The sequence below is a fragment of the Talpa europaea genome (genome assembly GCF_964194135.1).
Source record: "Talpa europaea genome assembly, chromosome: 3".
NCBI lineage: Eukaryota > Metazoa > Chordata > Mammalia > Eulipotyphla > Talpidae > Talpa > Talpa europaea.
Window position 1 is genome coordinate 133,595,105 of NC_140069.1, and position 27,984 is coordinate 133,623,088.

Genomic DNA, 27,984 nt, shown 5'->3' on the forward strand with positions numbered 1-27,984 from the left:
TCAACTGTCAAACCATTTGCTCCTCTTTGCAAGAGGCGCTCCTTTAGAAGGTCCCAATAATTTTTGCTTATATTGTTCGACCAGTTGATTGAAGCGAACTTCTGTCTTATTTCCCTTTGCTTTTTTCCTAGGTACCTATTCATAAAAAGAAACATAAAATAATCAATTTTAAGCATTACCCTCAGGACACCAAAGAAAGAAAATAAGTAGATACAGAGATCTTGTCCACAAGAGGGGGGCTTCCAGAGTGGCCCTTAGAGAGAAAAACCCTCAGAGTTAACCGCTGATAAGGAACTATACCCGCAATGCCTGCGAGAAGAGCCTAGGACCTAACATGACACACTGCCCAGTGTTTCAGAGACCCCCTCGCCAGCTCCCAATGTTCAAATGCTCACATGACCCTCTCACAAGTGAGTAGCCAGAGTTTGGACATTAGCACTTGCTCTTTCCCCCACCAAGAATACTGCCTCTGGACCAGAGCTGAGCGCAGCGCACGCGTGTGATGGGGCCGAGACTTCCCAGAGACTGAGGATGGAGAGATAATGTTTCTTTTACCCTTACAAAAAGTAACTCAAGGGCCTTCCCGGTGGCGCAAGGGGTTAAGCACAGCACTGTGAAGCTGTCCGCAGCTCTGCTGCACAAGTATGATCCCCAGCCTGGCAAGGAACTGACCCACATGACACAGCAGACCTCTCCTATCTCACCCACTGCTCCCCTCAGCAGTGTATTTCAGTAGATCCGCCTGTTCTGCTCCCCACTCTGTCTCTGGTGAATCCTCTCATCCCCCACACCTCTGTCCTATACCCCCAGGTCTTGTATAAATAAATCTTAAAAAAAAAAAAAAAACTCATTGAAAAATGATGTAAGAATTATATAAAATAAAATATTTTAAAAAAAACTCAAGAAGAGAAAGGAAAGCTTGACCGCAAACGCTGCAGAATACAGGACCACCATTTCCTTTTTTTCAATAAACGTTACTGAGACAAATAACACACAGATCTAAATCCACCATAAATTTCTGAGGAATAATACAATTAAAAAAATTGCATGAAAATTCCCATAGTATATGTGAAAACTAGAAAAGTTCTGTAAATAAACTTTGGAAAATGTCTTCTCCAGTTTATAAACTGAATTGACAAATACTTCATGAGAGGATGACTAGTAGTTGCACATTTTTCACATTACCAACAGTTTAGAAAGATAAAATAACAAAATATTAAGCATAAACTGAATGAGTTTTGCTTGAAGTCATTTACTTTCCATTTTATAAAGAGAGCAATGTTTAAATTACAATTATTCTAATGACATGAAAACCATGAGGTAGGGCCTCCCTGGTGGTGCAGCGGTTGAGCTCTGGGTTGCGAAGTTGCCCACAGCCTCTGCAGCGCCGGTTTGATCCCCAGCCGCAGGGCGAGGGTCCCACATGGCGCGCAGACCTTTCCTGCTGCCCGCTGTTCCCCTCAGCAGTGTACTTTGTCTGTCTGCCTGTTCTGCTCTCTCCTCTGGCTCTGGTGAATTTTCTCACCCTCCCGCACTTCTGACTGTACCTAGTGCTTGTATAAATAAATAAATAAAATCTTTAAAAAAAAAAAAAAAAAACATGAGGTAGAGCTTATTCATAACTGTAACTCTACACTTTAGAAATTATATTTATTAAGAAACTGAACTTTTTCTAATGAGGAACTAGAGCTTCGGGAAAGCTAATGCCAGGACCAGGGAAGAATATCCTAGATGAGCCAGGCCATCTGGCTGCACCCAGGTGCAAGGACACTACTAAAGTGTCGCCAGGACCTGGATGTATGAAGACCTGCAGGGGCATTTGCTGACCTAAAAGGGAACAACACTGCATTTCATTGAAATATATCAAGCACACAAAACTCAGGAATTCATAATACCAAAAAAAAAAAATCTCACTGGTCGCCACCAGAGGTTGGTAAGCACCAACTCATTCCTCTGGAGACATAAGAGAAAAACATCAGGCATTATTCTGATTTTCCTCCCCACGTGTTATTTCATGGTAACCAAATAGTTAAGATTTTTTTCTAGAATTATAAAGAATGCAAAATGATCAATAAAATTAGAAGATCTCCATCCTGCAACTCATAAAGAAATTATGGATCCAGACAGCCACCATCAGTGGGCACTAAAACCATCAAGCGAGAGGCTGACAGGAAGTTACTAAGGAAGGAAGGCAGACATCCCTGAGTCCAGATGGAACTGAGCATCACTAAAAATGAGGCCACCAGACATTCTGTGCCTTATGCTGCAACGTGACGGAAAGCACACAGCACCGCCTGTAAAATACTCTGGCCAAGAAAACAGAACTTGAATCTAACTAAGCCTCTAGATCTGAGTACCAGTTCACCGGCAACATGGGATAATATGGGAGCAGGTTAAGTGACACCACAAGGAAGCAAGTAGCTAAATTCAAAATGTAATAAATACATTCTAAGAGGCAAATGATCTAGCTTCTCCAAAAAAATTAATGATGTGGGGGAGGGGGCCACATGAGGAAGAGTGGACAATATAGGGGGGAAAAGATTTGAGATATAAAAACCAAATGTAATTTGTGGACTTTGCCTGGATCCCGATTCATACTAACTAGGTATAATGCCTGTGAGGCCACTGGGACCATTTTAATAAGGGCTGCCTATTAGATGACATTAAAGGCTTCTTGTTAATTTCATTAAATATAACACATTATGTGTGTGTGTGTGTGTGAGAAAGAGAGAGAGACAGAGAACTGATCAGTTGGAGATGCATTTGGAGGTGTTTTTCTGAGCTGTACACCTCATTTTCACAAAGTGCATTACACATCACATAGTTTGCTTTCATATGCTGGGGAGGATAGGGGTGTGTGTATGGGGAATAGGTAAAACAGCATCGTTGTTAAAGCAAAGTAACCCAATAGATGGGGGTTCATTTTACTATTCTACCCACTGTTAGGACTGCATACCTCAACATCCTCTAAAAAGCTACAGTGCCGCACCCCCCAAAAGCCCTATCTTTGTGCTTAATAATCAAGGCACAAAAGGGGCTGCCAGTCCCAGCACAGCTGCCCTACAGAACTTACCTGATTAGAAGATGATTTCTGCTTCTCTTGCTTCCACTGGTTCATCTGGGGCTTTGGCTTTTTGGGAGGGAGAGACTTCACTTTGCCTTTGTCCCGCAACCTGAAATAAAATGGTCAAGTAGGTATCATCCAGAGTTCTCTCTCTAATTAGGACTCCTGGGGTTCTCTCAGCCTGGAAGAGAATTTCCTTTCCTTACACTGGCTCTTTCTAAACCCACGGTAAGCCATTGTAAAATGGGACACTGAAACAGAATATTCTATAGCTCAACAGTTGTATACTTGCTTTTTATTTTGGGGTTTTAAAGCATCAGGAGAATCTCAACTTTCATTTATTGAACAAATATTCAAAGTAAAGATTTACTTTTGTTCATAGCACTAATCTGCTGCCCCAAGCAAACTACAGGTTCAGCTCAGGTAGCTGGCCCTCAGCTGAAAAAGACAGCCATCTGAGCAGAAGGCAATCCCTCAGAAAAGGAATGTGACATGACGGCTCCCCTGGAGGGCTCCCACAGGCCCCCTCAGCCGGTCCTGTTTCCTGTTCCCACCTCCATTTGGTCCAAGTGTGACATCCCTGCTGGTGCAGAGAGACCTGTGCATTGACCCTCTGTGTGGGCTGGCGCAGCATTTACGTCTCTTCCACCCAAACAAAAGCCACAAAGAAAAAGGGCTGAGCAAAAATAAACCCTCTTAGCATCACACCCATTCTATGACACCATTCAGCAGCTCACCTAATTTTGGGGCCTCGGTGAGAGGGGAGCACCAGAACCTTTCTTCTCTTCTTTCCATCTGGCAGCTCTACCTGCTCCACTTCGGCCTTGGTCTGGAACCCAGTCCAGGAGATGGCACCTGCCTTCCCGCTCTGCTCTGGGGCCTTGCTTTGCTTCTGGCCATGGTTTCGGCCTACTTTCTTCTGCTTGTCTTTTCCAAGCTCTCGTTGCGCCTGCTGGGGCTCAGCTGAGGACTTAGGTTTCACTTTTTGCTGCACAAAACAAGAGACTGTCATCTGGTTTCCGGATAAGATTTATTTGCAGAAGAACTTTATGTGAGCTTGATGAGCGAATGGAACTTCTTCTCCCAAATAGTTAACTACCAAAAAGTAAATAAAAGTAGCTCACAGGCCCTAATACAGCACAGATGGTTACTAACTGGGGGACCCAAAACCACCACTTCCCTTTCCATAAGCAGAAATAGAGGAAAGCCCATGCATGCCCAAGACTCAAAAGTCAGAGCCAAAAAAAAAAATGCCAGGGGCATGGGGTAATTGCTAAAGGTGTAACAAGCATGTAATGGACATGCCAAAAGGAATATCTGGAGTAACAATGACTGAGATTTTTCCAAAATTAAAGACATGCTAACCATAGATCAGAGAATGCCAAGTAAGGTAAATACAACACAGTCTACACACACATACACACACCCCATAATCAAACTGCAGAAAATCAATGATAGAGGAAAATCTTGAAGCCAGAGGGGAGAAATACCTTACTCACAGGAACAAAGAGAACACTGGATTTGTCTTCAGAAATCATGTAACTAGGGGCGTGGCACAAGATATTTACAGTTTTTGAAAGAAAATTTTGTCACAAACTTAGAATTCTGATTTCAGCAAAATTATTTTTCAAAAGTGAAGGAGAAATAAGGATTTTCTCAGATAAATAAAAATTGAGGCAATGCTGTCACTGGTAAACCTTATTTGTGAAAAATACTTGTGGGCCTCCCTGGTGGTGCAAGGTGTTAAGACGCAATCTATGAAGCTATCCTTAGCCACTAAAGCACGAGTTCGATCCCTGGCCAGGGAGCTGATCCACATGGAGCAGCAGACGTCTCCTGACTTGCCCGCTGCTCCCTTAAGCAGTGTATTTCAGTAGATCTGCCTGTTCTGCAACTCACTCTATCTCTGGTGAATCCTCTCACTCCCCCACACCTCTGGCCTGTACTCCAGTTCTTGTATGCATAAATAAATAAATAAATCTTCAGAAAAAAAAATACTTGAATGAATGTCTTCAGAAAAGTGAAATGATCTAGATCAGAAACCTGAATGTACATAAAGAAGAGATTTAGAGAAGGAATATATGAAGAGAAAAAGACATGGGGAGATGCTGTGGGAAAGAAGGCACAAAGGTTGTTAGATTTATGTTGCCTGGAGTTGAAAGACGACAAAGAAGATTCAAGTGAAATTAGTGTCATCTGGTCATTTTCACCTTCAGAATCTAGACAGGCATACTGATCCAACAAAGACCAGCAGATGTGCCTGTTTTGTGACCGTCTGTTACTAAGCAAATGGTAAGGACACAGAATAAAGCGTCCACCTTTCAAGACTCACAGCTTAACGAGGTAAGAAATACATATAAAGCAAAGGAAAAAACCCAGAGTTTAAGAAAGTTCATAAAAATACTCATTGCAGTCTTCTCTCTTTTGATATTGGTGGGAAATGCTACTTAAGTACATTTGATCTGAATATGGAAACTGAGCTACAAGAACCCTGGGGTAGGGAAAGGGCACTCTGATACAGCAGTGGGTACATACTCAATGTAGGCAACAAATAAAGCCATCTGAACTTTTTTCTTAAGCCAATGGCTTCAGAATCACTTCTGAAGCCAATGGCTTAAGGAAGTTAATAATTCTAAACCTAGGATAACTAACTTGCCTTGCATAGTAGCCAGAGCTCAAGTTTTCCAAGCCAGGGCCACTGTAGTAACCACTACACTGCTCCTCTATAGGTCATACTCACGGTTACACCCAAAGACTGCACCTGCTTGGTATACGTACAAGTTAAAGTATTATATCATGAGAGCTGTAAGATCATGGTGTCATGTATTAAGTATGTCCTGGGGAAGACAGGTACGAAACGTGCATTGATGTACACCATGTGAGACAGCTGACATGAACTATCTCACTTGATCCTCATCAACCATGCAAGGCAGATGATGTTGACCCTATTTTAATACTAGGAACAGAGTTAGAGAGACAGTAACCTGAAAAGGAACATGCCACGAAAAGGAGAGTCGGGGTCTGAACATGAGTATCCTTATTCCCAAAGTCCCTGCTTTTTCCTCCATGCCACACTATATATATATATATATATATATATATATATATATATATATATATATATATATATATTTTTAAAGTATTAAACTATCAGACATCACACTTCTGGAGAAATCTCAGGAAAAAAGAACTATGGACAGATGGCTAAAACCTACAGGTACAGCAATACTACTTTACTACCAGACATCACCCAATGCCAAACACTGCACCAGAGCGCCTGGTGTAATAACCAGTCTGATTCTCCACTCTCTTCCCTTTCTCTTCTGTGGAGCCACCACAAGACAGGCCCACAGAGAAGATGACCTGGAGAGTTCAAGGGAACCAGGAGTTAAAAGGTAACAAAAAATGAGGTAGAGACACCTATGCAGGGAGCAAAAGGACAAACTGAACAACAGGAATTTAAATAAATGACTTATAAATTGTTTTAGCAGAACTGTACACATCAAAATTGTGAGTTTGGGGTTATGTGTACTTCATCATCATTTAAAAAAAAAAAAACAACTTAAGTTATGTACCAGGCTGCGTTGTATCCTTAGTTCCTTTATTCTAAGTTTCCTTCGATCTTCCAAAGAGAACTCCACTATTGGTCTCTGTGTCAGGAGAGAGAATGGCATTCATTAGACTTCTTACTCTATGAGCGCAATAAATAGCTGTTCCCCACCAGTGCCCTCTTTATTCTTTAAGTCGGGAGATGCTACTCACTCACTCACTGAAAGGCCAGCAGCCAGTTCTGCCAGCAGTCTACCCAGCTCAGACTTCCTTCCAACCATCCCATCCTCTGGAGCACTGCTCATTCCCTCCACTGACTTGCTTTCCCACCAGCTAAGGTCAAAGGACACTGGCCACGAAGGAAAGGGAGTCTTCTGCAAATGGTGCTCCTGGAGCAGCTCTCCTCACAGGATGGGGCTCACCTTCTGAGGCCCAAAGACTTCAGGGTTGTTGTTGATGTGGCGTAGGGCTGTCAGCGCATGTTCGTGCTCCTGGAACTCAGCAAAAGCGTAGCCCAGGGACTGACCCTTATTTTTCCCATGAGCTCCTTTCAGGTCTCGCATCACCCTACACTGTGAGCAGAACAAGACAAAGAATCAGTAATTTCAGGATGATATGCCTTAACAGATTCAGTAAGAAATCAAGTTACTTGGACAGACTCTTCATCTGCAACACCATCATAAGAATTAACTAAAATAACACTTAGGAATGTATCTTACCAGCATTTACTTACAAAGACCATAAAACAAATTAAACAGATGTGTCCTTGCTTTCTAAGAGTTTATAGATATCAACACATACCTACAACTAAGCATGCATAAAAATATTTCTCAAGGAAAACTGTTGACAATACCTCCTGACTGAGAGGTGCTTGTACTTTAAGTTGTACATTAAGTTATCACAGCAGAAGTACTGTCCATAGATGTCATCATTTCAGAAATCACTCAGAAAAAATTACTGAAGAAGGAAAGAAAGAAGGCCCTATGGCTTTAGATAAGAAAGACATTTCAGGCATGAGTAAGAGCCTATCCAGGATACAAACTCAGAAATGCAGGAAGAATCTTCAGCTGCCTTTGCTTGGTGCTGAAATTCTCTCTGGCATGACTCTTCCTTAAATCTTTATGCCAGATCTAACAGGCATCCAGGGGCACCAAGTACAATGATATTTGGAGAAATAGCACTCCAGGATGCTACAGTTTCATTTAGTGGAAGTCTAGGTACTAGGGACACTTCAACACTGCATTTGGTATATGTCCAACATCTGCTCTATGGCCTAGACTTGTGTCATGTATGTAGGGGAGTCAAAGAAAGTTAAAAGGGGGTTCCTGTACTTAAAAAAAAAAAACTTGCTCAGACATATTTGTATACATGTGAAAGAATTAAGAGAAAATTCAATATGAAAATATTACAAAACACATCAATTGTGCTAAACAATGACAGGTTTTAAGAGAGCACACATTTACTAAGTATTGTGGATACTGATATGAGAAATTACACAACTGACTCCTATGTCAGTGACACTCTGAACAGTTTTACTAACAGTGGGGTCAGGTATGTGCTGATATGTTCACTTCCTCTCACGGAATTCCCTAAATATCAACGCCATACACCCTGATGAGACTCTTCAAGGATTAGGAAAAGTTTATGGTGATGAAACATTTTCAATAAATACTGACAGACTGCTGTATACTGGGTATTGTACCGAGGGCTGGAAACAATGAGGTAATACCTGCTCCCAAAACCTTCGTCTGGTCAGGAGAAATTACTGCCAGGACACTGCAATAGTAAGTGCTAAGACAGAGAAATACAAAGGTGCTGTGGGGACAGATTTCTGGACTCACATATTGTTCTAACCAAGTGTTGGTGTGAATCCAGTGTTTGTCTGACAAATGCTAAGGATCCAAGTAGCTCCTTGTGCTCTCCAGGGGGCACGGAAAACTCTTACTATAGGGTCAGAGCCTAAATGACAGTAAAATCCTCTTCTAAAAAGCAAAGCACAGATTGTTTTCTGTAAGAAAATGAACATTACAGCACCTAGTATAATGCTGAATACACAGCAGGCACTCAATAAATGCCACCAAATTAATTCATCAGAGCAAAGACTTCCTTACATTTTGGTGCCATTTGGTCAGGTATGAACAATTCTTAGAAGAGAAAGAAAACTGATGAATACAGCCTTGTCTTTGACTGACAATGAGTCAAAAAAAAAAAAAAAAAAAAAAAAAAACCACCGTGTTGCTCTGCTAGCACCACTCCTGCAATAAATGCTCAACCTAACTCGGGGCAAATACCAAATTGAATGGGGAGGGCCAGCTCTTACCTCCTTGATGCGCACCCTCTTCTCCCCGCTCGTGGCATTCAGCAGCAGTTTTCTAAGTTGTTTGTCATCTACCGCCTTTGGAAGATTATGTAGGCAGAGCCTGGTCCGGGAGACAAAGATATTCTGGTCCTTGAGTTTCTGATGCTTCAATAGCTCAAACTGCAAGAACAACATATTGTTAATATGACCCAGCCTTTAAGAATGCAGGGTCATAATTCTCCCAAAGAATGGAAACATGACCCTCATCCAATAATCACACCTACAGAAAAAAGGAGAGAAAAGACAAAACACTTTTGATGCTAAGCATGGGGAAGGAAAGGTTCAAGCAGGCAAGACAGGGGCCTTGTGGTAAGATCATGGGCTCTGGAATCAGACTGAAGTGGAAACCCATCCCTAACTGCAGAAGTTCCTAAAATTTTTAAAGCCTCAATTCTTCTCATCTGCAAAGTGGAACCACAGAGCAAATATAATAGCAATCTCTCAATACTAACATGAGGCCAAAAAGGTAATTTACATAAAGTCACATGCTCAAAACCTGCCCCAGAACAAACAATAAATAATACCGTGGTTAGCATCTATACTCAGTCCTTATCTATTCACCAACTCAAACTATTTTCCAAAAGGAAATGGAATTTAAAGAATACTTGAAAGAATGTTGTCTTGTCTCAACTCTGCCACCCTGAGGCAAAGGAATGTCCATGACCACAGAAATGATTGTTTCGAGAGCCACCAACAGCCTCACCTATGCTGCACAGATCACTGGTTCCAGGGCAGCCTGTCTCTAAAATAGAAGGATGGCCTTCTTCTCCTGGTTCGTTTTTAAGAATCAGGCTAGCTAGAAAAAGACCTTAATTTTTTTCCCCTTTCTAACAAGTTGTCTCTTTTCTATTGCTCGTTGTTGGCAAGGGTACTAACCACACAAACTAAACAAATACACTGGAGGTGAACAGTAAAGGGACCTCTGAAGAGCCCATCATGCCTACGGTCACCAGTCTGTTTTTTCTCCCAGGTAAGGCTGTGCCTCCTGTGAATTATACTGCGTGTAATAACATAAGGAGCATTTTGCTAGAAAATAATCGCTCTGTTAATTAATAAATTGTTAATATAGTTCATTGAAAGTAAACATGTCCCTATGACACTGTGGTCAGAAAAGGGCATCTAAAGTCCCTCGACAGCATGATTCCAGACGCTCATTACCAAAAAAGGGCACTCTCTGCATGTTCAGGCCCCACAGCCAATTGTCAGCCAGGCCACCTTTGCATTCTAGGCTGGCTTAGTTTTTTGAAAGCTACAAGAGCTAACGTAAAAATTAGCGGGAACAAACATTACCAAACAGTAAAGGAATTTAATGGTATCGGTCATCAGTGGCAACTCCCATAATATGGAGTTGTTCTACAATGGTTTTAATCTAGAAAGTATGTCCCCCCAAAAGGACATACTTAGCTACTCCACCCTCTAAGACCCACATCCACTTCTGTCTCTCCTAACTCTTGTAACTTACTTTTCCTCATATACAGCCCCAGCGTATCTTCTGCATGCTCTAGAAGCATACAGTTCAGCCAATATTTACTGCTGAGCCACAGGAAGACAAACAATAAAATGCAGCTCGTATAATGGCATTTAATGCTGATGTAAATGCATAATGCTGGGGTTCTGCCATTTCACCTGTGCGCTTTTCTCCTAACAAGAGTGTAACTAAGACCTATGACTAATACTTGGCTCTCTGATGAACACCTCTAGTATTCAATAATAATTATGTACTGATCTATAACAGGCCGTGCAGAAACTGAAGCCTGCTGGTGCCCAATCTACTCACCCGTTCTCTTTTGGCCATATCGGCAGCACTCACGCCCTCTGCAGCTTTAGTCCCAGCACGAATCACTGAAGAAAGAGGGAAAAAGGCCAAGACATCAGCAAGGGAATTCTCACTGAGCAACAACAGGAATGTGATTTGAATGATGCAAGTTCTTTGTACAGGGCCCAGAGGACTATGCTGGCCAGGACGCAGGGGCATTTGGGTAGGTGCAGAAATAGGCTACAGGGCTAAATTCTCAGCTCAGCTACTCTCAAGGACCAAAAACTGAACATTTTGTGATTTTGCTCTGCTTCTCCTTTCCTTTTCTCAAGGAAGCTTCATAAATATCCCCCAAAGTCCAGTGAAAAGGCCGGAGGGAATTTTGAATACAGCACATTTTAGGCATTTGGAACATCCAACCTATAACCTGCCCTTGGAACTTCACTGCTCTTCATGTACTGGGGACACATTACTAAACGGTGAGAGAAGCAGCCTAGAATACAGGCACACTGCCATCGACGCCATGCAGCCAAGGCTAAGGACTCACACTGCTAGCCCAGCTGGGGCAGCTGTGCAGAAGGTGGGCAGAAAAATACTGTATGACCTAAGAAGAAGGAATTTCTTTTAAATTAAAGCTAATTTCTGATTATCTTTCTGACATTAAGGGAAAGGTACTGAGTGTACATTTGAAATCCATGAATAATCCAAGAGTAATTTTAGTCATAATTTTCTACTCCTTCAGAAAACCTCTTATTAGAAATGACAAGAAGCAAAGGTATTTTGAGTTTTTCCTCTTTGCTCTGCCATCCTCTGAAAAGGTCTAAAGGCAAGGAGGCAGAAAAGAGAATAGGATTAGTTCATCCAAAAATTGGGTGAAGGTTTCCTAACACAAAACCGCACCTGCTAAAGTGGAATAACAGTAACATAACACTATTAAAGAGGACATTTGGATTTTTAATTGGAAACATGCCCTCACATACACTACTGCTGGGTCAGCGCCTGGCACAGGCCGGCTCCCCAGGAGCTGTCTTCCCATCTCCCACCACTCACAGCCTTCTCGGGCCAGGTAGAGGTTCCGGGTTCCAGTTGGCTTCTTCACTTTCTTTGTCCGGAGCTTTGCAGCCTCATCACGGGTCACTGCCAAGTCCACCTTGAGCTGCCTGCCATCCAGTTTAAGTCCGCCACCCTGTAAGAGATTGCAGTGCTCTCTTAAAACACATAGCAAGTAGAAACTAAGCACCTGGCAAGAAACACCCCAATTATGCTATGCAAACCAACCCCCAGGATGTTGGAGCCCAGGTGGCCACAAGTGGAACCGTGAGCCTGACAGTATTTAGCATAGTGCACAAGCTGTATTTTGCTAGCATTCCTTTAAACGTTAAATATTGTCTCATGTGAAAATAATGTAATAGTTCCTAGAACTACGGGGGTGCTGATCTTCTGTCCCTCATAAGTGTGCACATAGGACAGTCGGCCATAATGTAATTTATTCTGTGGTATCTGATTAATCCCAAAGTAGATTAAGGACAATGATCTGAAAACAGGTCAATTTTCAGTGCACTAAAAAGACTGATGAAATGGTACTGTGAGCGCTACTCCAGGGAATATGAGACAACACAGTGTAACAGCTAAAAACAATTTATACTTGGTTATAAAATACACAGAAAAATTCATCTACACACTTTTTCTCTGAAACTTTTCCCCACTTCATAGGTGAACTTAATGGCTTCTTGTCCAAGCCTTTCATGTCATCAGCTTCAGATAAAGGCCAACAGTGATCAGCAAAGATTAGAAACATTATTGTACTTATTTCCTTATCTATAAAACAGGAATAAAAACTGTACTTCCCTTATCTACCCTTATAGGGCTGATGGTAAGGAGGACTAAATAAGGTAATGTATGTAAAGCTCACTAAGTGAGAACTTTATTACGTTATTGACAATGATAATAATAAAGTTTTGCGTAAACATCAGATGTTGGCCCTGGCAGTCACTACTATCTAATTTATAGGGTAAAGGAAATTCCTTACCTCAGTCTCTAGAGAAGCAGCCTCAAGGCACTTCTGAGCTGCTTCTTGAGTCGTGAACTGGGCAAATGCACAACCTACATTAAAAGACAAAATTAAATGAGATCCCAAACCCCCATAGCCCACCAGGAAGCCAAAGACAACACTATAAATGGTGGCAGCCTGACACAAAATGGAGGGGAGTAGCATGCTTCCACTAAGTGCTACAAGAGCCAGGCACTGTGTCTGGCACTGAAGGTTCAAAGACAGAAAAGAAAACATACCTGCTCACAATCAAATTTTATTATTTTATCTTTTCCAATACTACTTCGAACTTTCATCTCACAATCTCACCATAATAAAAAATATCCACAAGAAATGGTAAAGAAATTGCAGTTTAACATCTAATTTAGCATCACTTACTATGTGTCTATCAAAGGACTGAAAAATGAGGCAGGAACCACTTACCCCTGAAATTCATTAAAGCCCTCCCTGTCATCTGGGAGGCACCAGGTAAGGGCAGATGCGTCCCCTGGGAGTAAATGTCCCTGACTTATATCACTGAATAGAGCAGTAAATCAAAGCTGCGAACTCAATTCTTGACTCGTGTGCTAGAATTTCTACAGTAACCTTTCACCGGTTAGACGGAGAGCCAATCCAGCCATCCTAACTTCAGCTATTGATAAAAAGTACCTTTATAGACAAAGAAACAAGTATCCCTTACAATATACTCCAGATAAGAAATATGTTTCATAATATTTTGTTGGTTTTCCTTTAAACATTAAATAGTCCCTCATATGTGAATACAATGCCGTATTTCCTAGAGTTAACAGAGCACTGACTTTTTGTCTCTTGTAAGAACAGCAGCAGACTAACTGAAAGGATGAATGCGGCAGGTCAACCCAAAGGTCATCTAGTGAGGGATTCTCTGCCTCCACCAGGCAGAGCCAAGATCCTCACCACAACCAGACCTCAACTCTCATCTCTATGACAGCACTGGTCAGGCAGCCTCTTCCCAGACAGACTGAAAACCTCAGGAGTAAGAGGCATGTTTCTTGGCAGCTTCTATATTCCTCCCACCAACCACAGTATCTAGCATTGATACTCAATAGGAAGAAGCAAATAATAAAGAAATTATATAGATAAAATAAAATAAACAGATTATCCTATTTGTCCAAAATGAATAGGTACTTCTCTCTAAATGGGTTAAGAATTTTTTATCGGAATTTCCAGGGTCAGTACTGGGTTCAGTCTTAACATTTCCCTGAAAGTCTGCAGATAAGATTTACCTCTTCCAGGAAGTGAAATGGCACACTGACAGGGATAAGCTGTAGGAGGAGGCAAAGTTGTGTGAGTAGGCAGAGTGTCAGAAAAATTTAATAGGAGGTAGGGAAAGACAATGCATAAAAAGTAATGAAAATTATTCTTATAAAAGTCATTAACTCTCAACTAAAATTAACAGACCAAGAAAGAAACTGAGCAAGTCAACTGTAGATTGCATCAACCCAACACATTTCTGCACTCAGTAAGACACAAAAGGTATCCTCAAAGTAAAATACAGAAATATCCTTCAGAAAACGAAACATCCTATGCAATTTTAGTTGCCCATTTTAAGAAAAACATACTAGAAATGGAGAAGGTACAAGAAGTGCAAGGAATATGAGAGCTGAAGGTACCTTAAGTGATTATGCTAGTTGAATGTTCTCATTTTACAGATAAGAAACTAAAGCCCACGGTGGATGATTTGCCAAAAATCACCTAGCTGGTCTATCTATGGTTTAGCTAGGATTAGAACCCTAATCTCTAGGAAGAAGTTCATTTTTCTTTCCATCATACTGCCTTATTTACACCTTTTTTAACTGAGTAAAAATAATCAAGACTCATCAATTTGGAAAATTAGGTTTAAAATGGAGAGTTTTTTTTGTTTGGTTTTGGTTTTTGTGTAGAACTGGGGTGTAGGCCAGAGGTGCAGGGGTAAGAGTGGTCACCAGAGACAGAGTGGGGAGCAGAACAGACAGATTTACTGAAATAGACTGCTAATGGGAGCAGCGGGGTGAGAAAGGAGAGGTCTGCTGCACCATGTGGGTTAGCTCCCTGGCCAGGGATTGAACTCAGGCCACAGGGTTGATAGTGCTGAGACTTAACCCCACCAGGTGGGCCCTAAAAAGGAGGTTCTTAATCCATGGACAGGCTCCAGAGAACCCACAAACTCAAAGAAATGGGATTTTTCTGGAAAGTTTGCAGCTTCTGCTAGATCTTACAAGAATCAAAATGAATTAAGAATGTGCTTTAGTAGAATGAATGTAGTTAGTGAAACCAAAGATTATGAATAAGTTCAAAAGATGGTTACCCTCACAACAGTGTACTATAATTAGGGGTGATCAACCCTTGAAACTCAAAAGAAATAGTTTCAGGAAACAAAACAAATCTAATGCAGCACTCCCGCTACAAGTTTCCCTTCCAACTGTAGCTACTATACCAAAGTTTCTCTGTCAGCTTCCATCTCTAACAAAAGCAACAGAAAAAGATACCAGTAATTTCAAGCAATGTCAGATGATTAATACCCAAGAGATGCTATCACATTTGAAATTCAAACGAGGACAACAAATGGAATTCATTACCCTAAAATAAATAAGCAAGGGCTTAAAAGCTTAGACAAAATTATGGCTGGCAATAGCATTAAAGATGCTGAATTTGACATCATGGAAAACCACCTCTGAATGTCCTTGTGCTTGGATGAATCACAGAAACCTCAGCTGTGTGGACTGTGGGCCCTCAGGATGGCCCACATTTGCTCTCATGTAACCTGGTCAGTGCCCACCACAGTGGTCTCCCACTGCCCAGCTGACGGCAAATACCTTTAGAATGCTCTGTGTCTGGATGCAAGACGATGCGGACATATTTAAGATCACCAAATTGCTGGAGGAGCTCCCCAAGTTCTTCTTCCTCTGAGTCAAAGGACAGGTTTCTATGGAAGACAACCAGATCACAAGGAAGATCAATTACAGAAGTGTTATCCTGAGTTCCAGTGCAAAATGCGTAACGAAGACTTCAACTAGTGTGGTTCCTTTGCTCATGACCACCCTCTCTTGTTCGGCACTAGCACCCACCCACAGGGTAGCCAGTCTCTGAGGCATGAATGACACTGCTGCTTGGCCGCAATTGACTTCCTTCCTATGGCATTCAGATTCTCCCTCCCAGAAATCTAAAACCTAAACAGACATACACAAAGAACAAAAGTTGTAGATGCAGACTTATTTCAAAACAGTAGTGTCCCAGCTGTAGGAAACCTCTGGGGAGCTGAAAATGTTTTATATTTTCACCTAGAGATTTTATTTGTGTGTGGGAGGGGTGGTATACACATATGTAAATATAACTATAAAGTGATTATGTATGAAAAATTTCACTCAGCTGTACTTCACAGAGCAGGTACTAGGAATTAATATCTCCTGCAGCTGGGGTCGCAGAACTGCCCCAACTTTTATTCCCTTTTTGACAACACTGATTCTTTGAGCCACCCCCATGTTCAACCAAAAAACCTGCTTTTCCACTTAAATCGGTCAAGTTGGTTAATTTCCTTTGCTATAAATGAATGCCAGATTCACAGCAGGCTAATGAGAAAGCCAAATGCCTGCCCTTCCCTCTCTCTCCCCATATCTCTCAATTAGCCATTTCCTCGTGTTTTTATGAAATGCAGGTTTCAGCTAAAATTTTACAAAATCACAAAAACCTTCAAAATAATAACTTAAAAGCAAACATGATAAAGATTATTAGCTAAGTGCAAAAGAAGAAAACTATTTCCCTCAATGGAATTAAAATATGTTGGAAGGAGATTTTGTTCTTCTAAATTTCAACACAGTGTAGATTCCTCATTTTCCCAGCTATGTACATTCTTCCAAGGGTCGGAAAAACAGTTCCAAATAAATTATCTACAGTTCCACTTTTCTTGTACTCAGTTACAACACCCCATAAATGATTCTCTCTTATGGGGTAACCAAGATCAAAATTTTCTGCAGTATGACATAGCCTACCTCCGTTATTTCTTCTAATTTACCTCATCATGTACAGTTTTCTATCCTCCATCCCTTTACTTTCCCAGTTCTTTTTTTTATTAAAAGATGTATAAGGAATGGTATCCTTAATACTGAGGTCACAGACTTCTAAATGTGACATTTCTTCCTTCCTATTAGACAGAATACTCTACCAATACAAAATAATTTATATGACAATTTCAAATAACACAGCAAATAGTATGGAAAGCCATGCTATTAAGGAAGAAAATGGGCTTGAGCACAACATGTATTAGGCTAACCTCATCTTCACTATTATTTATGATGCATGCGTGTGGGTGGGTGTTCACCAGGTAGTGATTAAGGTTAATTTGTCTTTTTTGCTTATGTGTTTCCTAAATTTCCAAAAATAAACATAAATTATCATTATAATAAAAACAATTTTATGAGACTGTATAAGAAGATAAAATACACATAATTAAATAAGACCCAAAAGGCCTTAGCATGCTGGTACTAAAGAAATGGTAAGACAGGCTGGAGATGCACTATGTAAACACCATCGTATGGTAGTCCGTAGGGCTAAGACAGCAATGGCCACATGAAATAACACCTAGCGTTAACCTGACTTCCACCCCAGTTTTCCTGGGAACAGACAGAATGCCTTGTTTTATTCTGGACACTACTTTAGAGGACAAGTTAGACTGATGAGAGAAATTGAGACAAGCAGTGTCACCCTCCCCCAACACTCCCCCCTTATAAAAAGTCTGGAAGCAAGATGCTTATAACAATTGAAGAACTAACTTGTTGCAGATGATGTTACTCCAATTACAAAGAATGAAATGTAAATGAAGCCCTAGACCCCCTGTTATCTACCTTCTGTGTATAGTCTGAGGCACCTACATTTCTCATTGTATGTTATGTCCCTGGGATCAGATATGCTAATGGTCTTGAAGGCCAGGTCTTTCTGGCCTGACTAGCAGAATTAGTGCAAAATAAACAAGAGAGGAGCAAAGAAACCCATGAAGACAACAGAAATGGCAGTTTCCAAGGGAGAAAGGCACACCTGATAAAAACAGTTTTGCCTTCATTCACATCAGAGGGTAACTTCCTCTTCTTTTTCTTTGAGGCTTGAACATCTAAAGTGAAAAAAGAAAAACAAACTGAAAAAGACTAGTGCGAGCTATAAGACAAAGGACTACTTAAATATGCAATGATCTTGCATAAATCATTAAGAAAAATCCAATTAAAAATGAACAATGGAGGGCCCCCCCTGGTGGCGCAGGCAGTTGAGCACCACGCTGTGAAGCTGTCTGCAGCCTCTGCAGCGCCAGTTCAATTCCTGGCTGGCTGGTGAGGGTCCCACATGGCGTGCAGACCTCTCCTGCCACGCCCGCTGCTCCCCTCAGCAGTGTATTTCAGTCTGCCTGTTCTGTTCCCCGCTCTGTCTCTGGGGAATCCTCTCACCCTCCCGCGCATCTGGCCTGTACCCCAGTTCTTGTATAAATAAATAAATTTTAAAAAAAAAGAGCAATGGATATGCAATACAAGAAAAGATACTCAAACTCACTTATAGTTAAAGAAATATAGCATAAAAAAATGAGATAACATTTTTCACCAACAGACTGGCAAAAACAAGATAGATGAAATTCAATGCGGTAAAAGTATGGGGAGAAAGAGATTCCCATATATTATAACAATGTAAATTTGCTGGTAGTATAAAATATGAGAATATCTGAGGAGAAAAAAAATATAAATACATTCAAGCACACATACATACACTATACTGTGTGTGTGTGTATTTGTATGTTTTCTTATAACTGTAGTAAGTATCTTTAGACACACAAGGAAGATGGAACACTGGTTGTCTCTGGGAAGGGGCCCTTACTAGGTAAGGATCTGCGTATCCTCGGTGGGTATTCCTCTGGGAATTGTGTAATGTGAGAGACTCACTGTTTTTAAGAACAGGAACAGGTATACTTACATATATTACACAGAAAATTCCTGGAAGGATGCAAAAGAAACGGTTTACTGGGGATGCCTGTTGAGGGGCTGGTGAGGAACTTTCAATTTTTATAATATACTTCTCTGCCTTGTATATTTTATATTTCTTTTTTTTTGGTGGGACCCTCGCTGGCGGCTGGGGAACAAACCGGCGCTGCAGAGGCTGCGGGCAGCCTCACAGCCCAGCGCTCAACCGCTGTGCCACCAGGGGAGGCCCTATTTTATTATATTTCTAATTATTATGTATTAGTCCTACAATTTTCTCCAATGAAAGAAAGGGCAGAGAAAGCTTAATCTAAGTGGTAGAATGAAAGTTTCATAATTTCTTTGGTATAAAAGCTTCAATGATTCTCAGGGGTCTATCATTCTCTCTTCATGGAAAAAGCTTATTTCCTTGGATTCCTTATATGGCCAAATGAACATACCAGGCTTGCAGAAAAGGAAGCAAAAGAGAATGTCCTGGTAAGCGAATAAAATCCTCCACCTAGACAAACTAAAGAACCAGTTATTGGCGATTTCTCATTTGTAATGACTGCTTCCTCCATAAATGAGCTGAGTTGACCCCAATGTTCATGATAAAGTTTGCAGTAGAGTTTGGTTACAGTTTATCTCCATCTCAACTCAAAAGAGTTGTTTAAGGGCCTCCCTGGTGTGGCAACGGTTGAACGCTGGGTTGCGAAGCTGCCCGCAGCCTCTGCAGCGCCGGTTCGATCCCCGGCTGCTCCCCGGCCACCGGAGGAGGGTCCCACATGGCACGCAGACCTCTCCTGCCGCCTGCTGCTCCCCTCAGCAGTGTACTTTGGTCCTTCTGCCTGCTCTGCTCCCCGCTCTGGCTCTGGTGAATTCTCTCACCCTCCCGCGCTTCTGACTGTACCCAGTGCTTGTATAAATAAATAAAAATAAACCTTTAAAAAAAAGAGTTGTTTAAAATCCACCTTGGTGTTAAGATGCAGTATCTTATTTATCCAGAAACACCAATCTAAGCTCATTTTTCAGAAATAATTATAGGTGCAGCAGGCCTCCTGTCCCGCCCACTGCTTCTCTTAGCAGTGTACTCAATAAATCCATCTTTTCTGTTCTCCAAAAAAAAAAAAAAAAAAAGAAAAGAAAAAAGAATATAAATGTTTGCTTTCATCATTCAAACGTCTCTGACATTTAAAGAACAACTTAGGGTCCTATTTCAAAAGAGGCCTAAGGTGAGCTAATCCCCACACCTCATCCACTTATTCAGGTGTTAAAGGCATCCAAGAAGGTGCCAGCAAACCTTCATCCTCCTGCTCTTCAGCGTCGGAATCACTCTCGGTCAGTTCCTCCCCGCTGTCAACACTGTCTTTCTCCTCCAGGTCACTGTCCTCGTCAGAGTCCTCCTCGCTGCTTTGCACAGAGGCCCTCTTGATTGTTCTGCAGTGACACAGTTCAGAACTAAGAACAGGGGTACAGAGAGGCCAAACCAGGCCAATCACACGCGTCAGCACTGCATGATGGGGGTGGGGAAAGGCCCTGCTTTCCTCTCAGACAATCCCCAGAACAAGGTGAGCTGCTCACCTCTTTGGAACTGACACAGGCCTGGCCACCTTTGATTCTTTCTTCTCCTCCTCTTCTTCATCCTCCTCCTCCTGGTTCTCTTCCGTATCATCACCATCATCATCACCATCATCTTCCTCTTCCATACCCTCTCTTCCCCTGCCATTCTTTTTACCTAATTCCTGCTTAGGTTTAGGCGTCTTTTCCTCACCTACCCAGGGAGGTAAAGAAAGTAAGACATTCATTTAATATCTAAAACAAGGTTCTTTTAACAAGAGTAATAACACCCCAAAGTTCCTAGTTTCTTTGGTTTTACAGTCTCACAGATTTTGCTCATAATAAAGTATGGGTGTCAAGAAACCACCAAAAAAAAAAAACCCCATCACTGACATTCCCTTGAAATCTGTTCCAGTCATCAGAAGCCTGAAGGTTAGTCTGCTTGAAATGAGAGAAATGGTGACTGAGCCTCTGCTAACAGCTTACCATGAGGCACCACAGCTCACCCTGGAGCCCACCCTTGTACTTGAACCCCAGTCAGTTCTGAACTCCTGGTGAATTAAAAGCCAATTGTTTTGCAAATAAAATTCAGTTTCCCTATTCTTAATGTTCGATCCCTTCTTATTATAAAACACTGGGGAAGGACAGTGGGTGAATGAACCCAGGCCCCACTCTTCACTCATGGCTACTCCCAGGATAGGCCTTTGACTTAAAAGATCCTGTTTTGAGGCCAGGTCACCAGGCCATACAATATGAACTGACAAACAGCCCCGGAGGCTCATTTCTGAGGCAGCAGAAACTCAGTTTTCTTACCCTCAGTCTCATTCTTTTGGTTAATCTTGAGCTTTTGATATCTCCAGCCCACTCGTCTCCCTGACAAACAGGCTCCCTTATTTTTAATGTAGAGTTATTTCCACACTCACCCACAACCTACAAGCCCCTTCTAACAAACACATTTTACCTGCAGCAGAGACAGACTGGGTATTTTTATATTTATCCTTTGCTACAGCCCAATCCACAGCCACTGTCCGCCCTGTCAGACAGAAAATTACATCAGAAAGATCCTCTTTTTAACATTCCTAGTGCCTATACATGACTTCCTATTCATCAAAGACAGTAATGGGACCAAAGGAGACACTGAAACTGCAAATTCAAAGAATGTTGGTTCTAAAATAAAGCTCCCAGAAGCTGCCTACTCTTTTTAACCCTGAACCTCTATCAATGAACAGAAAATTTCCCTTTCTGCAAAGCCACCACTTGGGGATGTGATAAAGTAAAAAAAATAAAGAATTAGAACAATGCTTCCAGTTAGATCAAGTTCCCAGTTTGAGTAGCAGGAGGCAAAATGATTCTCCTATGATCTGCACCCTTCCCAGAAGTTAGGAAGTCTCTAAATGCTTTCTTTAGGCACAGTACCAGGTAAGTCAATACCCAGAGTAGGATCACTGTCAGTTTAATAGCCCATAGATGTGACAATGATAACAAAACTTAGAATGAAGAGGGGCCCCCTCCCTAGTGGCACAAGGGGTTAAGTCTCAGCACTATTAAGCTATCGGCAGCCACTGCAGCAACAGTTCGTTCCCTGGTCAGGGAGCTACCTACCACATGACACAGCAGACCTCTCCTGTCTCGCCTGCTGCTCCCCTCAGCAGTGTATTTCAGTCAGTCCACCTGTTCTGCTCCCCACTCTGTCTCTGGTGAATCCTCTCACACATCCCACCCCCCTGCACCTCGGTCCTACACCCCAGCTCTTGTAGGCATAAATAAATAAATCTTTAAAAAAAACTAATGAGGAACCTGCAAATCCCACATCCCGTCGACAGCAATCAGCATCTATTGCCATGTCAGGGACATGTTTCATTGGGGATTTAAAAGGATCAGTAAATAAGGAAAAGAGAATAAGGGCATTGATTCTTTTAAGTTTAAACCCTACACTCAAGCACTAAGACTATTTCACCAAAACAGCACCACTGTTAGCAGCAAGACTTTCAACAATGCAAACACTTGAAAACACAGAAAGTGGGTTACTGTGCTAATCTACCTGAACACCAGAAATATGGTCAAAGGTAAGGCTAGAGAAAACTCACCTTTTATCTCTTTCATGTTCATGCCTTTGAGGGCTTTTCCTGCTTCCAGGAGGTTTTTGAACTGAACAAAAGCAAATCCCCGCATCTTTCCATCTATGTGCAAACATACAAAGAAGTGAGAGGCAGCTGGTAAGGAGGCAAAAGACACTAAGATGGAAATTACAGCAACCCTGGGCTGGCAAGATGACCCAACACCTGCCAACCAGTCAGTCTCCTGCCCAAATCAATAAATAGCCTGTATCCTACTGAGTACACCATGCTTCAGCCTTGGGGAGAACAACGCAAAAAAATATCATGAGGGAAATATGGACTATTATCTGAGTCTTTTATTACTAGTCAAGCACTTTGCCTGATATTTTATAAATATCCTATCAGATGTCACAAAGAGTGTGACATGAACTTTTATTTTTATTTCAAATGGTGTTTAGTTCAAGGGTAATGTGGAAAAAGAATACTCTTAATCGAATCCCCTGCAAATGAAGGTTTACTGGTACCTGGCTTCCTAGGAATGTTTACTTCCAGGACAGTTCCATATTGAGCAAATATTGTCTTCAAGTCATCTTCTGAACACTGAAGCGAAAAGTAAAGAAAAAGACATCACAGCAAAGACACATAAAACACCAACTACTGAATTAATTCATTAAGAAGAGCTTGAGTATTGTTATTCCTCTTTTACTTTTGAGACTAGGATCATTTCTGAATAGAAGACATCTTGCTTTATATCTAAGAGGCAAAAAAGGACAAACAGAAACTTTTTCTCCCCTCCATTTCTCAAGAGTAGTCTTCCCCCAAAGGGAGCCATCTTCACACTTACTGTCCTTAATAAGTTCTTGTTTATACAGGCCCACTTTCTGAATTCAAGGCTAAGGTTCATTTCCAGAAGAAATTAAGCCCAATTATATCCTGGCGAGGAGTTCCGCCAGGGAACTCAACTCAGCTCTAGCAGCCTTCAGAATGTGCAGTGAGAGTTTTCTCTGTCACTTACCTTAAAGCTCAGATTCCGAATAATTAATCTGGCTTTCTTATCTGCCACTTTGGCTTTTTTAGGCTTTGGTTCCTTCTTTGGGGACTTTGAATTTTCTAAAAAAGGAAGAGGCAAGAGAGAATATATCTGTGCTCCAAAACCACCCACCTCTAGCCCTAGAACACCACAAACTAGCAAGAAAAGTTATTTTCCACCATTTTAAGTATGGGAATACCAGATTTTCCAGACTTACAAGTAAACAAAAGACGAAAGTGAGTAACAAAATATACTGGATGACTTTGGACATCAAAGGAAATTCAGGAAGCATAAAGTCTAGAAGCTACGCTCATGCCACTCTGGCTCCTCCTCACCCTTCGCGAAAAAGCCCTTCAGTTACTTAGAAACTTACCATTTTCCCCCTTCTCCCTGGACTTGCTCCTCAGTTTTTTCTTGGCAACAGTCACGTTGATCTTGCAGCCTTCAAAGGTAGTAATCTCCTTGCGGGCCCTCTGGACATCTTCCGGCATAGAGAAAGTGACATAGCCAAAACCTCGACATGCCTTACTCCCTAGAACGGTATGGGGCGGGGGAGGGCACAGAGAGATCATCGTAAGCCAAGAGCCCCAAACCAATAAATTCACAAAGCCCTGAACTAGCAGATATACTGCCAGGCCACTCAGTTATCAGTTTGCCAAAACTGTCAGGAGGGAAAGAGCCAAGGTTGGGCAAATCAACGGCCCCAACCCTATTCTGCTCAGGAACTGTTCGGCTTCCTCTTCCAATGTGGCATCTCCCCCATAGCTCCTCCTCTTCCCCATTTCCTGATAATATCAAGAATACAGAGAGTCCAAGATATATTTTAGGCCTCCAAAGAACTTAATATCAAATGGAACTGTTCTGCCAGAGAAGGCAGCAAAGTATGTAAGTCTGGTAGCTTCAAAAATTATAATGGAATAATGCATGGTAAGAATGATCTCATAACAGATCAGCAATGAATGTCGGAAGCTCTGAAGAATGACACTCAAACAACAAACATTTCAGGAGCCTGTAGATCCTACTATTACGACCCAGCCTTATCAATATTACACTACACCTTTCCAAAGCAGTTGTAAATCTTGTGTCTTCAGAACACATCAAGGTAGGTAGGGTACTATCATCCCTTCTTTCCAAATGAATAATTTGAGGTTATTAAAAGTGAATAAACTGGTTAATTTCCCCCAGAATGTTAGTAGCTACATTAATTCATTACCAGTCTCCCTGCTTTCCATGGGACTCCACCAATCTAATGACCACAACAAAATATTAGGAAGAAGCAGGAGAATAGTTACAAATATCAACTGTAACCAACCTTTGCTCTTTTAGGTATGCTTTTTCTTTTCTGTTTAATATTTCTGGTATAGTAAATTTTAACTAATATACTGCGTGAATAAGGAAAAGGGACCAAGTAGTCTACCTACTACCCTCCGCTTTTTCAACTACATGCAAAACTGTTTCAGGGGGCAGGCCTCATGACACAGGACACTGATCAGCATTAAACTGGCTAAAGATGACACCTGACACTAGGAAAACATACCGTGATATGGAGATGGGTTTCTTTTCTCTTAGAATTCCTTCTCACAAAAGCCTGCCCATTCCCCATTCAGAAAATAAAAACAAGAAAAATCAGGGCCTGTGCCACTCAGCACTGCCGAAAATAAAGCAGCTAAAATGCCGAAGGATCTCAGCACCCAAGAAGAGAAATACCATCGATTTATGCCTACACACAGCACTCTCATACACTTACTTGAATCCTCACAACAATCCTGTGAAATCATTCCCATTTTCAAGAGGTTAAATGATACTACTGAGTAAGACTCTCTCTGTGGCCTCTCCCTCCCAGCCCACGAAGGGTGGCACTCTTTCCAACATCTCCTGGGTGGCTGACCAGAAAAGCACACATTTGCTTAAAATTTAGACCACATACACAGGTACAAGGGAAAAGTTCAAGGACCCAAGAATTCTCATTCCATGGCCTGCGCTTCATCGGAACACAACCACCTTATACCATGGGGCAATGTTTCTTAATGTGTTTTTTGAAAACTCACAATAAAGAATGTAATTTACAGTGGAATCGAGCACACATATTCTTTATAGAATAAGTTTTACAAATATTCATCCATACACACACACACACACAGACACACACACACACTCTCTCCCATTTCATCTTTAAAAATTCTAGTCATGATGGGGGGTGGGGGGCGGGGAGGGGAGGGATTGGGGTCAAAATAAGGGGGTCGCAATTGTATGGGGAATATAAAAATAAAATTTGTAATAAAAAAAATTCTAGTCATGGCCCACTGAGGACCCACTAATGGGTAATGCTCTGCAGCTTAAGAAACACTGCTGTACAGTATTGTAGCTGTCTCATTCACCCGTATCTGTACTTACAATGATGAAGAACCAGGCAGGTTCTATGACTTGTGTAACAACCAGAGCTATGTGACAATCCTAACTATAACTTTTGTTACTAACAAATAAAAACTAAGCATGGGGTGATTATTAGTACACTGGAAGCCTTCCTACTCACATACTCAGGAACCATGAGGGAAAAGATACCAGTTTCTACCATTTGTTCTGATGAAAGGCAGGCACCTACAAGGAAGCCTGATAACTTGGCAGGGAGCTAAACGTATGTTCTGGGTAACATCAGGTGCCTAATTCCAGTGTGCCTTGACAGTCCAGGTAAGGAGGAGGAATGCTTCTACTATAACCCTTACAGTCCGTCCTCTAATACATGCCAACTCTCTTCACAATGATGTGATGCATAGCAAAGATGTGAACAACAGCAGTATTCCCCAAGTCAGTAATCTCTCCAGTGGCTCAAGACAAAAACCTTAAAGCCAGAATTGACTCCTCTTTTCTCACACCCCACAGCTGATTCTCTCAGCTCTACCCTCAAAAATATTCATATTACAATCACTTTTACCACCTCCATCCTGGTCCAACTCCATGAATTTCTCACCAGGATTACTACAAGAGCCTCCTAAATGATCGCCCAGACTCTGTCCTACACTCTATTCTCAACACAGCGCCTAGAGAGAATCTTTAAAAATGTAAGGCAGATCGTATTTACCTCACTCAAAACCAGTGGTTTCTCCTCTTAGAGTGAAAGTCAAACTCCTTGCAATAGCCAATAAGGTCCTACATGATCTGGTACCCTAGATCTCATCTCCTACTTCTCCTCCCTTCACTCATCTCATTCCAGTCATCCTGGTCTCCTTGCTATTCCTCCAATATACCAGACACACTTTTTAAAAGTATCCTTGAGCTTGCTGTTTCCTTTGTCTGGACGGCTCCTACTCCTGAGACATGTTCAGTGTCAGCTTAGTCAGGCCTTCCCTAACTACTCCATCCACACTGCCACTCCTCACCCCTTTACACCACACACACACACACACACACACACACACACAATCCCTATCCTCTGCTTACTTGCTTTTCTCCTTAGCATTTATCACCAATGTCACTGTATATTTTACTTATTTGTTTACTGGCTGTTTCCCCCATCTTGAAGACCTAAGAGCAAGACCTCCGGTTTGGTTTTGGGCACTGCTTCATCTCATTCCTCTCCTCCCCACCCCACCCAGGACCTACAACAGTGTCGGGCACAGAGTAAGCATTCAGTAAGTGTTTACTAAACAAATAATTGGGTGAATGAGTAACATAGTGGTTAAGAGCTCTGGGTCTAGCGATCAAATTTTGGGTCCACTACTTAGTAGCTGTACAAACTTAAAGTTACAAATTTCCCCAAGATTCCTCGTCTGTAAAATGGGGTTAGGATTCTCCACCCGAGGAGTGGAGATAAACACATATGGAACTCAGCACCGTACTTAAGAGTTGACTCTCAATAGCGTTACTAACGTTTTTCTGAAAGTTAGTTATTTTTCATTATTACCAAATAAAGTCTTACGTGTTCGCGCGCGCGCATAATAAAGGAAAGCGCGTATGCAAACTGAAGAGGATGCTTGACTTTCAGAAAGAGATCCCTATGGGCTCATCGAAAGCAGAGCCAGTGTGGAAAAGAAACTCAAGTCCCACTCCCTTCTCTTGGGGACAGGTAAAGAATTATAAACGATTCCCTGATGCTTGGGTGTCCCGGCCCACATCCCGCTCCCAGGACACCCCAACCCTAACCTCGATCGCCCCGCCCCCTACCTTTCTCAGTGACCACGAAGCACTGCTTCACCGGCCCCACCTGACTGAACAGTTCCTCCAGCTGCTCACTGCGGGCCGAAGGAGGGAGGCGACTCACAAACAGGGTCAGCCCGGCCATGAGGCCGAGAAGCCGATGCGCGTGAGGCCGCGAGCGACTCAGAACCGAGCACGCGAGTCAAAGCGCCGACTTTGGCAGGCGGAACACACCGAGTTGCCGGGAGACTCCGGAAGTGGTCGTTACTCAAAAGAGTCCGGAGGGAAACGTGGTAGGAAGACAAAAAACATTCCGGAATGAAAACCCGGTGACTCCCGGGGGCGGAGCTTCGTGAGGGGAGCAGAGCCAAGTGCCGACCCCCACCCCTGTAGGGTGACTGGGCATGGCTGGTTCCCACCCTTAAGATATCATCTCCAGGAGACCGATCCCAAATTCATCAGGGCGGGCTGGAGCTGGTTTCGCTCCGGGCCTTGCTC

At 42.1% G+C, this 27,984-nt stretch overlaps 1 protein-coding gene across 1 annotated transcript; it reads right to left on the minus strand.

Moving 5' to 3' along the window:
* Positions 1 to 27,631, minus strand: RBM28 (RNA binding motif protein 28; the record flags this gene model as incomplete). The annotated part of the gene is made up of 19 exons (XM_084229596.1): positions 1 to 135; positions 3,074 to 3,173; positions 3,802 to 4,052; positions 6,640 to 6,714; positions 7,036 to 7,185; positions 8,934 to 9,092; positions 10,750 to 10,814; positions 11,779 to 11,914; positions 12,758 to 12,831; positions 15,592 to 15,701; positions 17,807 to 17,879; positions 20,009 to 20,145; positions 20,290 to 20,479; positions 21,227 to 21,298; positions 22,353 to 22,445; positions 22,847 to 22,922; positions 23,338 to 23,432; positions 23,726 to 23,884; positions 27,514 to 27,631. The coding sequence occupies 19 exons, from the start codon at positions 27,629 to 27,631 to the stop codon at positions 1 to 3; spliced, it is 2,268 nt and encodes a 755-aa protein (XP_084085722.1).
* Between the last annotated feature and the right edge of the window lie 353 nt (positions 27,632 to 27,984).